General features: G+C 44.1%; 1 protein-coding gene across 1 annotated transcript in view; it reads right to left on the bottom strand.

The window, feature by feature from the left end:
* The window catches only part of PDE5A (phosphodiesterase 5A), a 142,776-nt gene extending 136,523 nt beyond the window's left edge, over nucleotides 1-6,253 (bottom strand). The window contains exon 1 of the mRNA XM_052641838.1: nucleotides 6,132-6,253. Coding sequence (XP_052497798.1) covers nucleotides 6,132-6,253 — 122 coding nt within the window. The remainder of the gene's footprint in view (nucleotides 1-6,131) is intronic.
* Between the last annotated feature and the right edge of the window lie 6,766 nt (nucleotides 6,254-13,019).

Below are 13,019 nucleotides of genomic sequence, written 5' to 3'. Positions count from 1 at the left end.
TTTCTTATAACCTCAGCAGGCTTATTCAACGAAAAGTAGAAGTGATTACTTTTTTCATGATTATTACCAGCGATATTATATCAGATAGGAGACTTTTCTCTCTCAAGTTTAGATGTAATAAAATTATTCAGAAAAGACAGTTTTTGAAAAAGTTAATATTACTTTATAATTCAGAATCAAGGAAATGGTTTCAAAGAACACAGAAGCTAACAATGGCACCTAAGACTTTAAAAAGCAAGTTCACCACAAACTACAAATGGGGCATATATATATATATACACATATACACACACACATCCATATATATATTGAGTTGGAATAGTTTGCTTTTTTCCATAACATGTTTCGGAAAAAAACAAAGGAACTTCCTGTCCTACCCAATAAAAGGCTTTTAGAAGCTTTTAAGAATATTTATCAGAATGATTCTTATAAACTTAACACTCAGTTTGCTTTACCTGCCTGATATTTAGTTGGCAATACATATAAATTCCTGCCAGTTAGAGAAATTAAATAAAGCACTCACACCATGGGAAAAAAAAAAGATTCAAAATAAAATGAGAATACCAAATCAGTAAGATTACAGAGCTAAGTATCAAGTGAATGACTCATATGGAAAAGTTTCTTCCATTTTTATTCTTAGTGTAATTCACAGGTACTTTTTTTTTTAGCTGAACCTGATTTAACAGATATTTCTAAGGCCACATCAATCAGCCACATCAATTGGTCAACTAAATCTGTATCTGTCCAGCTAAACTAATCTCATAGGAAGTCCTGCACAGTCAGTAGCTACTCTGCATTCAAAATTTAGTCATTTTTCAATCCTTCACTATCAATCAACTCAGTGATTTATTTAATTACTCTGCAGTCCTTACCAAAGGCTCTTATCCTAAGAAGAGCTTTTATCCTACACTTAGCCCTGAAAACAAAGAAAGAAAACAACTCAATACAATAGTTACAGGTATAACAAATAGTTTGAAAGATATTTAGGGGACAAACTAATAAACACCAAGCAGTTTTTTTTCCCCCAGCCTTTTTAAATATGAAAAGAACTTTCTCCCAGCCGTTATTAAAATGTACTATGAAGTTCAAGCAGTTGTAAGTTAAATCATGTCTTCAAATCTAGAGGAAGCTACTCTTTGTAATCAGGTAAGGGTGAAGGTACAAACTCTACCCATACAACTTGAAAACACCTTCAAATACTTTTAAAGAAATGATATCAGAGACAAGACTCAAGTCATTTCTTCAGGTGGAACTATCTAAATAGGAAATTCTGTTGCACAACATAATCAAAACGCTAGAAGCTGCTCATCTTTAGGGCCTGAAGATGACGTCATGAAAATATTAGCAAGTTCTGTAGATCTTTAGATCACAAAGGTAAGTCCTTCAGGACTTCCCTGGTGCCTCAGAGGGTAAAGCATCTGTCTACAACGTGACAGATACAGGAGTCCTGGGTTTGATCCCTGAGTCGGGAAGATCCCTGGAGAAGGAAATGGCAATCCACTGCAGTACTCTTGCCTGGAAAATCCCATGGACAGAGGAGCCTGGTAGGCTACAGTCCATGGGGTCGCAAACAGTCGGACTGAGCGACTTCACTTTCACTTTAGATCACAAACCGAAGAAAAAGTTAATGAAACGTATTACAAGCCTAAGTATTATATTAATATTAAACGAATATATTTATTTTGAGATATTTATGACTAACTGCCACTACGCTGGGTTCTACCACAGTTTTAGGAATCATGCTCTTGTATTGCGTGGGGGCTTTAAAAACGGAACTAAATAGAAAAAACCTTGAGAACATTAGTGACCAAAGAGCGATGAGACGCATCATTTCAGGGGCTCCTGAGGATTCTTCCAGATTCAATCACATCCAAATTCAACCCACATGGAGCTTTTAGGGCACTAAAAAGTGCCTTAGAGCTGGCTATAAGGACCCTGGTTATAAGCAATACAAGGATAAAAGGACATTATCACACCAGAATCACCATAATAAAAATATTAGAAATAATATCAAAGCCTGACTAAGTCAATACCCACAGGATTTTATTGTCTTCAACCTTAATGGCTACTTAACAAAATATGTTTAACAAAATGTTTGTTTGAAATTGTGAAAAGGTTATAGTCCTATATGACATAGAAATAATCATTTTAAAGAGTGCATAGCAATATTTATTTCACACTCATCATCTGACTTTAAGAAAAATATCTTGCAAATAATAATTACAGCTTCAAGAGATGAAAAAAAATATTAAAAACAAGCAAACAAAAAAGAAAGAATCCTAAACAGTGAACCTGGAACACCAACTAATTCACCACAGCTTTGCAGTGTTAAATAAAAAGTCTATCAGAGAAAACTGTATGGGAGTGTAAAACTTCTGTTTCTGGACTTTGATCCAAGAAGTCATAAAAAGTTGCCCTCATTTAATATCTCCTATTTCCAGTATATGCCAAATATTCTGCTTTTGTCTAGTACAAAACAAAGTAATAAAAAGTCAATCATATTACCTCCTCAGTACTAAATAACATAAGACACTGACCACAATCACAGAGCTGGTAAGTAACTATTGAAAGGTAAATTATTCTAATTTGCTGTCAAGAATAACAACAGCTGTTAAAGCGGCACTAGCACCAGAAAGGCTTCATTTGCAAAGGCAGGAGCATTTAAGCCCTTAATGAACACGGTATCTCAAACCTGTAGGACTGCAAAGCTTTCTACAACAGAAAGGGTGGGAATTTTCCACAGGTTTTAGTTTCTAGTCGAAAACTAATTTTTATGCCAATAGATTATGTTATGAATTGTTCAACTGACACTCTCAAATTCCCTTAAACAGGTTTTGATTGCTAAAAACCATTTATTTGTGTGCTGCACACTCTGGCTTTTAAGGAGGTGTTTAGCTCTGTATTAAAAGATAATTACAGAAAACAATGTAATATAGCAGCAATAACTGCTTTCCAGGTCAATCAAAATTCACAGGTGTTTAAACGAGAGTTTAGGAGTCCTAGAACCTTCCTTCTATTCAGTGACGACTATTGGGTGCAGCCCATTCAGTCTGGGAAGAGAACAGAGAAGCATACATAAATGTCAAACAATTAAATCAAATAAGGAGGAAATAGTTCTACCAATAAGCCTGTCTACAGATGCAGATGGCCAATCTATGTAAATCCAAATTTATTTTAAATAAATAAACATGCAAACTGCCCCTACAGAACTATTCTATTTCACAAGTTTCCTGAATTACAACAGTATTCATTTTATACATACAAAATTTGAGAAGTGGGGGGAGCAAAGTAACACGAGCTTCTTGTTAAACACACACACACACACACACACACACACACACACACACACGTTAGCTGTAAAGTTAGTGTCTGCAGTGATTTTACCACAACCATGTGAATCACACGGTGTTTAGCAGGTTGGCATTTTTACGTCCAACCTCTCATCCTTAAAATTTTAAGTCTCCAGCTAATGCTATCAAATATAAGCCCAAACTGGAATATTGTTTCTAGAAAAAAATCATGGCTACACACAAGACTTAGATTATATTCTTCACACTGACAACTTTCAGCACTTTATAATTCCTAAAACTGAGGGCCTGCACTATTCTTGAATATCTTCACTTTCGTTTTCCAACTTCTACTCAACATAAACTCTTCTCTCAAGATTATAAATACACACACATATCACAAAAAGTGTTCAGCCTACTCTCAATTGTAATATCCACTGTATATCGACTGTAATATAAAAGCTCCAACTGAAGAAACAGTCTTTAACAGTCTCAGATAATCTAAATTTTACACTAAGTAGTGTGATTTTGAGAACTGAGATTTTAATCCTATGCTACTTTGGAGAAAAAAATGTGAGAAGAAAATTCATTTAATGTATTAGGAAAAAAATATTACTCTTCAAGTTTTGGCAGATTCTCAAAGTGAAGTGTTCTTATGTATGAGTTAAAAGCTACCGCCAAACACCCCCAAGTTTGTGTCTTTAAAGGGAGAGGAGAGAAAACAAAGAAAAAGGATATTAACGCTGATTTTTAAATAAATAATTTGCCTAAGGAACATCTCTAAAGAACATCCCTCTACACACTTAAAAGATCAGCCCAGTCCTGCCCAGTCTCTTACGCGCTGTAATTCATTAAGGGTGGAAGTGTGCAAACGGCTAAAGGAATCCGGGGACAGAGGGCCTCGGAGGAGGCGACCTCTGGAAACTGTTGGCCTCCAGCAATGGATCATTCCAGGCCTAGACGGTCTTGGTGCTCACCTCAAACGCGCAGAAAAGTGCCCTTCGGAAAGAAAGCACTTTCATTCAGGGTTTATCCTCTGGTCACTCCAGATTAAGTATTGTGATAGAAGACGGAAGCGACGGAGAAGAGGATTTTAAAAGGAAGGCGGAGTAATTAAACAGAAGAGACAAGGTTTGTCCCAAAACCTTCGCCTCTTTAAAAAACCCCCAAAGTCATCAAACCGATAGCAACCCTCAACGTTCGTTGGGAGAAACGGGAGTTAAAAAGACTCATCTAAGATTTCAAAAATATTACATCTGCAGGAATGTAAAGGAAGACAAAAATGTCAAAGAACGCATTTCCAGTAAAGCATCTCCCCGCCAGTGTGACCCGGGTGCCACCACCCAGCACAGCACCCGGCCCCACCGCGCCCCCGGGGAAAGTGGGAAAGACGGGGGCAGTGCTGAAGGAAGTACCTTGTTCTGTCCCCAAAAGGCAACATAGCAAACGTGGGAAGTTGGAGGTGCACACCAGGCGGCCTCGGCGGACCCTGGACTGCAGGAGGCGTCGGGGGCGACGACTCGCCCAGGTGAGGCGGGTCGCTCGAAGCCGGCTTCCCTACGGTCCCCGCCGTCGCGCCGCCGCCCGCCGCCGCCCGCTCGCCCCGCGCCGCGCCGCCCCCTGGCGGGGAGCGCCAGGCCGGACCGCGGCCGTGCGCCGGCGGGTGGGAGCCCGGCGGCCGGCCCCGGCCGGCTCCTCCACCATCACCGCCCCGCGCGCGCCTCCCTCCCGGCCGAGGCGGCCACCTCCGGCTGCCCGGAGGCCGCTGCCCCGAGGCGGCGACGGCGAAGTCCGGGCCCCTTCTCCAGAGGAGTGCGCCTGGGAGGCAGCCCGCGTCCGCGCGCAGCAGCCTCGCCCTCGCGGCGACTTCGCATCAACTCTCCGGCTTCCGGGCACCCGCCCGCCTCCCACTCTTCGTTCCACCCTCCTAGCCCCTCGGCTTCAGCCTCAATGCCTCTCCAATTCTCCCGCGGGCGTTTCCCACGCGCGCCTCGACTGTCCGCTGCGCAGCCTCCTCCCCAAGCACAGGCTCCCTCCTCCCCGCCCTCCGCAGCAGCCGCCCCGGCGCTTGGCTCCGGACCAGGAAGACCGGCCTCCGGGGTCGCCTCGGGCCGCGCGGGACCTGCCACCCCCCGGGGTCAGCTCTCCGCCGTCCTTTGTGTGCGCGCCGCCAGGCCGTCCGCGGAGCGCCTTCCACGCCGCCGCCGTGCGCGCAAACGCGAATGAAAGGAAGAGCGCGGGACGACCAGGGGACTGGAAGGGGGGCAAAAGACGACAGCACTCACTCTGGGACGGTTCCGGCATGGTGCTGCCTTTGGGCTGCTTCTCGGTCTCGCCCCTACCCCGGCTTCCCCGCCCCGCCAGGGCCGGGGCAAAGGGGGACGGGGGAGGAGCGGAGCCACGGGGGCCGCGTTGGAAATGGTGCTTCCGGAGCTGCAGGGAAGGGGGTCAAACACTGTTTTGGTTTCGCTAAGGAGATTTAGGGGAAACAGGAGGCTAGAGAAAGGCCCGTGAGCGCAAATATAGGGAAATAATCTTGCTCCCAGGGAATGCTAGGGCTGCCGGCGTGTGGAGGGGGTGGGGGTGGGGGTTCGGCACAGACGTTTTTGTATTGGAACTTTTGTGAGCAAGTTGGATCGGATCCGACGCTTGGGGTTTTCGACTGTACTCGCCTTAAAAGTCGAGGTCTCTACACCGTAAGATCATGGCCCTACCTCAAAGGCAGAGGGCCTGAGAGTGGAAATTGTTTAATGCTTAAAGAAGGGGAAAATTCAATAGAGGAGAGAGAGAAACCCCAGGTCACGCTCCATGCCCCGCCGGGTCTTCCGTGGCTCCTCTTCTTACCTGGTGCCTTTCCTAACAAAGTAAGAGAAGGTAAAGTCCCAGTGATCGTCCAGCCACGCTTCGACCGAGTCCTGGTTCCACTGCTGTTGCGGCCGCGCGGAGCCGGGGCCGGCCCTCTCCATGATCAGCAAGTCTCTGCGGTCAGCTGGTGCTGGTTTTCCACTCCAGCTGGGGTCCCTCCCTCGGAGGAGCAGAACTCGCCTCGAGACCCTCCCCCTTCGCCCTGCTTCAGTCGGGCCGGCTTTCGGCGGAGCTGCTCACTCGCCGGGCCAGCCTCCTGCCGCGCCCCGCCTCTCCAGGTCCTCACCGCTTCCAGGTGCGGCGGCGGGGGTGCCGCAGCCCCGCGCCTTCCCCGGGGTCTGTCTGAGACTGGCTCTGGAAGTCTCGAGTCTCCAGATTCCGAGGCGGCCGGGGCGGCGACTGGCGAGTTCTCCGGAAGCCTAGTGGCCAGGACTAGAAAGGAGGCCAGGCGGCCGCTGGGGTGCGCTGCATGCCAAGCCGGCTCCGGAGGAGCGCGCAAAGGTAACGGGGGATGTGTTCGCTGAGCGTCCCACTCTAGGCAAGGGAAGGTCACGCTGTGAAGAACCAGCCCAAACCCAGAGAGCTGTAGCTGGGGAAGTTTTCGCCCGAAAATGAGAGGTGCTGGTAGCCCGCGCTCTTTCCCCTGGACCTGGGAGAACAATGACTGTCCTGCCTCGCTTTCCGCCAGATCAGCGCGTGGGTCTGGGAGGAGCTGGGACCCACCTCCCACGAAGCCCTGACGGCGCAGCGGCTCAGGGCGCCCCAGCCAAGGACCACGTCTGGGGTGACGAGATCTGGGACATGAGTCACCAAAATAGATTTAACAGTCCTGGTGGGTAACTTCTAACAGAGCCATTCCTGTGATTAACTTTAATAATAATAACCGTAGTAAGTATAAATTAACTGCCTTCACAAGAAAGGCTTAATTTGCATTAAGCCCCCTTTCCTAACTGGAAAAAGATAAAAGTAGATTGAGATACAATAATCACTATGGTTTGTGTATGAAATCACAAATCTCTATACAAGTAGGTTAACTTGATCGTACAGGCAGTCCCCAGGTACCGTGCAGAGCAGCCAGTTAGCCCAGTTTTTAATTAGTCATTTATATTGAACTGTAGTTAAAATACACAGACCACGAAAAATGTATCCGTTTAAAAGGGCTCAGCATTCCTACCCTGTTTTGTCGTATCCTTATCATGCTTTAATAGGGCTTCCCTTGTGGCTCAGCTGATAAAGATCCCTGGGTTCGATCCCTGGGTTGGGACGATCCCCAGGAGAAGGGAGAGGCTACCCACTCCAGTATTCTGGCCTGGAGAATTCCCTTGACTGTATGCTGCTGCTGCTGCTAAGTCGCTTCGGTCGTGTCCGACTCTGTGCGACCCCATAGACGGCAGCCCACCAGGCTTCCCCCATCCCTGGGATTCTCCAGGCAAGAACCCACTGGAGGGGGTTGCCATTTCCTTCTCCAATGCATGAAAGTGAAAAGAGAAAGTGAAGTCGCTCAGTCGGGTCAGACTCTTCGCGACCCCATGGACTGCAGCACACCAGGCTTCTCCGTCCATGGGATTTTCCAGGCAAGAGTACTGGAGTGGGTTGCCATTGCCTTCTCTGTATGGCCTGCTGCTGCTGCTGCTGCTAAGTCGCTTCAGTCGTGTCCGACTCTGTGCGACCCCATAGACGGCAGCCCACCAGGCTCCCCCGTCCCGGGGATTCTCCAGGCAAGAACACTGGAACGGGTTGCCGTTTCCACGGGGCTGCAAAGAGTCAGACACGACTGAGCGACTTTCACTTCACTTCTATCATGCTTCACAAAAAAGAATTGGGGGTCTTCCCTTGCTTTAGTCTCATCCCCATCTCCCTGCAGTTTTATTATGGTATTTTGCAATGACCTAATTTTTTTGGCAGAATTAAACTGGAGCTGTGTGTTTCACAACGTGTGAACGACACCGTTAGCAGTGATATACCAAGTGATTTAGCTGACATACTTTTAACAAACTCCTTTCAAAATATTTTTGGCAAGAATGTAAGACATTACTCACTACATAGAAACACGTAATTAAACAGATAATATGAGAACTTTAAGAGATGTCTTCCAGTTCCCCAGTGCAATGGTTTATACTTCCTTCATTAAATAATTGTCCTTTTGTAATTTCAGTTTCTTTGAAACTTCACTGTTGTATGCAAATAGCCACAAACCAGTAAAAAGCAAGCAAAGGAGTATGAAATTAATACATGATAAGTTATATTAGATTTTAAAATGAGAATTATCTTCTAATTTCTTACTATGATAGTGATTATAGTGCTCATGACCTAAAGACTATCTCCTCAGTGCTCAATTTTTCTCTGTGGAAGGTTATGCATTTCTCCTCTCAGGAGGTCAGTTATATTTTAAAATTCTACTTCCAACTAAGGATGGAGTGAATTTTTGGCTTAAAATGTTTCCTTTAGTTGGCTACCGTGATTAAATAAACAGGCATTATCCAAATGCCCATTTTCTCTCGCAAACTGAAGGGGTTAACTTATCAGAAACCAGGAAGGTGTCTAAAAAAATTGTGCAAGAAAAAAACAATCCCTGGACTCCCCCATCAGTGAGTCTCAATTTTGTGTGGTATAGACGTTGGGTGGGGGTTACTGTGAAGGCCGTTACCTGAGTGAGTATATCTCAAGGGATGGGATGAGGCATTTCAAACTGTTCTAGTCTCTAGAAAACTCAGATAGAATAATACCTCTTGTAACTTTTAAGTACTTAAAGTTAAGAATATTTTGAACTGGCCTCACCCTGTCATCTTGTTCTCTGGTTCCTTTTATTCTTTAATCCCCATTTTTTTTAACATACATTCTTTCTAACTTACTGATATGGATTGCTGTAAGCATATCAAATCTTGTTTTGGAATAAGTTGAAGGATGAGTAAATAATAAACACTACCAGGAAATAACTTGGAAAATGACGTAAATGCTACTTTTAAAAAAAAAATGCAATGACCTAACAGAAAGCCCTCCAACCTGTTATATTCTCATTGTACTATGAAAAAACCCGAAGTCTCTAACATGGCTTGCAAGGTTTTGTATGACTTTTACTCATTTCTGTTGCTAAAGGTTTTGTTCATACAACTAGAAAAAACAAACAAAACCATGGCTGATCAAATTCCTTTTCCAAAAGAGAACATAGATTATAAAAGTCATGACATCTTTCCTGCCTTTTTTTCCCAAATACTATATAGTATCTTCTTTTTTCTTACAGCAAAGTTATATATTCTGAGCTTGAGAAAATTGAGTAAATATATTAGCACATATAATAGGACCTTCTTCAGCCATCAATGCAAAGAAATAAAGGAAAACAACAGAATGGGAAAGACTAGAGATCTCGTCAAGAAAATTAGAAATACCAAGGGAACACTTCATGCAAAGATGGGCTCAATAAAGGACAGAAATGGTATGGACCTAACAGAAGCAGAAGATACTAAGAAGTGGTGGCAAGAATACACAGAAGAACTGTACAAAAAAGATCTTCACGACCCAGATAATCACAGTGGTGTGATCGCTCATCTAGAGCCAGACATCCTGGAATGTGAAGTGAAGTGGGCCTTAGAAAGCATCACTACGAACAAAGCTAGTGGAGGTGATGAAATTCCAGTTGAGCTGTTTCAAATCCTGAAAGATGATGCTGTGAAAGTGCCACACTCAATATGCCAGCAAATTTGGAAAACTCAGCAGTGGCCACAGAACTGGAAAATGTCAGTTTTCATTCCAATCCCAAAGAAAGGCAATGCCAAAGAATGCTCAAACTACTGCACAATTGCACTCATCTCACATGCTAGTAAAGTAATGCTCAAAATTCTCCAAGGCAGGCTTCAGCAATACGTGAACCATGAACTTCCTGATGTTCAAGCTGGTTTTAGAAAAGGCAGAGGAACCAGAGATCAAATTGCCCACATCCGCTAGATCATGGAAAAAGCAAGAGAGTTCCAGAAAAACATCTACTTCTGCTTTATTGACTAGGCCAAAGCCTTTGACTGTGTGGATTACAATAAACTGTGGAAAATTCTGAAAGAGATGGGAATACCAGACCACCTGACCTGCCTCTTGAGAAATCTGTATGCAGGTCAGGAAGCAACAGTTAGAACTGGACATGGAACAACAGACTGGTTCCAAATAGGAAAAGGAGTACATCAAGGCTGTATATTGTCACCCTGCTTATTTCACTTATATGCAGAGTACATTATGAGAGACGCTGGACTGGAAGAAACACAAGCTGGAATCAAGATTGCCAGGAGAAATATCAATAACCTCAGATATGCAGATGATACCACCTTTATGGCAGAAAGTGAAGAGGAACTAAAGAGCCTCTTGATGAAAGTGAAAGAGGAGAGTGAAAAAGTTGGCTTAAAGCTCAACATTCAGAAAATGAAGATCATGGCATCTGGTCCCATCACTTCATGGGAAATGGATGGGGAAACAGTGGAAACAGTGGCAGGCTTTATTTTCTTGGACTCCAAAATCACTGCAGATGGTGACTGCAGCCATGAAATTAAAAGACGCTTACTCCTTGGAAGAAAAGTTATGACCAACCTAGACAGCATATTCGAAAGCAGAGATGTTACTTTGCCAACTAAGGTCCGTCTAGTCAAAGCTATGGTTTTTCCAGTAGTCATGTATGGATGTGAGAGTTGGACTGTGAAGAAGGCTGAGCACCAGAGAACTGATGCTTTTGAAGTGTGGTGTTGGAGAAGACTCTTGAGAGTCCCTTGGACTTCAAGGAGACCTAACCAGTCCATTCTGAAGGAGATCAGCCCTGGGATTTCTTTGGAAGGAATGATGCTAAAGCTGAAACTCCAGTACTTTGGCCACCTCATGTGAAGAGTTGACTCATTGGAAAAGACTCTGATGCTGGGAGGGATTGGGGGCAGGAGGAGAAGGGGACGACAGAGGATGAGATGGCTGGATGGCATCACGGAATCGATGGACGTGAGTCTGAGTGAACTCTAGGAGTTGGTGATGGACAGGGAGGCCTGGAGTGCTGTGATTCATGGGGTCACAAAGAGTCAGACATGACTGAGCGACTGAACTGAACTGAGGTCCCTCATTGTTGATGGGACATTGTGATGTTGAAATGGAATTGGAGGTTAACAATTAAATGTGTGTGTGTGTGAGCATGCATGCATAATGTGGGGAAATCCCACATGACAAGGAAATGCAGGCAGCTTTTAAGAGCTGTGGGCAGCATCCAGCTGATAGCCTACAAGGAGCTCCAGCCACCAAGAAAATTAATTCTTCGGTATTGTAACTGCAAGATTCAGAACTAAAGTGAACTCAAAAGCAGATATTTCTCCAGTCACACCTCAAATGAGACCACAACCACAATTCCAGCCAATAAACTGATTGCACCCTTATGAGATGCTAAGCAGCAGACATCTTCATAATCAACATCTTAATAACACCGAGTCCTATATCTATTAATGTATGTATTTATCCGTTTACTTCAGTCTTTTAAAATTTCTCCCAGCAGTGTCTTGAAGTTTTAGTGTACATGTCTTACATGTATTTTGTTAAACTTATTTCAATATGTATCCCACTGTCACTGAGAAATACTAGAAGCAATGATATTCATGTGGCAGAGTACACTTAGTCCCAGATTTTGGTTTAAAAATATGTTTCTTCACTTTAAAAGAAACCAAGAGTCTCTGTAGAAGATTCCAGGTCTGTGACAGCAAAAGTGCAAAATATACCTGGAAAATCTTGTTTTGACCGGTTAAAGCTCAACATTCAGAAAACGAAGATCATGGCATCCAGTCCCATCACTTAATGGGAAATAGATGGGGAAACAGTAGAAACAGTGTCAGACTTTATTTTGGGGGGCTCCAAAATCACTGCAGATGGTGACTGCAGCCATGAAATTAAAAGACGCTTACTCCTTAGAAGGAAAGCTATGATCAACCTAGATAGCATATTCGAAAGCAGAGACATTACTTTGCCGACTAAGGTCCGTCTAGTCAAGGCTATGGTTTTTCCTGTGGTCATGTATGGATGTGAGAGTTGGACTGTGAAGAATTGAGCGCCGAAGAATTGATGCTTTTGAAGTGTGGTGTTGGAGAAGACTCTTGAGAGTCCCTTGGACTTCAAGGAGATCCAACCAGTCCATTCTGAAGGAGATCAACCCTGGGATTTCTTTGGAAGGAATGATGCTAAAGCTGAAACTCTAGTACTTTGGCCACCTCATGTGAAGAGTTGACTCATTGGAAAAGACTCTGATGCTGGGAGGGATTGGGGGCAGGAGAAGGGGACAACAGAGGATGAGATGGCTGGATGGCATCACTGACGTGAATCTGAGTGAACTCCGGGAGTTGGTGATGGACAGGGAGGCCTGGTGTGCTGTGATTCACGGGGTTGCAAAGAGTCAGACATGACTGAGCGACTGAACTGAACTGAAGAAAGACTTAAACATAATGCCAGCATATCAGAACAGAGGACTTCCAAAGTATAATACAAATCTGAAACAATTAAAATATCAAAATACATATTGATATATATTGACATATATTGATAGTAACAAATTTTAAACCATTGACTAAAATAAGAAACTGTGATTCCATACTGATAAATAACTAGATAAGCAAATAAAAAGAAGAGAAAGGAATGTTCCTTACAATAGAATGTCAGCAAAATGAATAAAAAAGGAATCATGTAATTACAAAATCATTGAAAAGAAGTTGTTAGTCACTCAGTCACCTCCGACTCTTTGCAACCCCATGGACTATAGCCCACCAGGCTACTCTGTCCATGGAGTTCTCCAGGCAAGAATACTGGAGTGGGTAGCCATTCCCTTCTCCAGGGGATCTTCTTGACCTAGCGGTTGAACCTGTGATTCTT

Source organism: Budorcas taxicolor, chromosome 6 (genome assembly GCF_023091745.1).
Source record: "Budorcas taxicolor isolate Tak-1 chromosome 6, Takin1.1, whole genome shotgun sequence".
Taxonomy (NCBI): Eukaryota; Metazoa; Chordata; class Mammalia; order Artiodactyla; family Bovidae; genus Budorcas; species Budorcas taxicolor.
The sequence above is the reverse complement of the archived record's forward strand: the minus strand, read 5'-3'. Positions and strand labels throughout refer to the sequence as shown.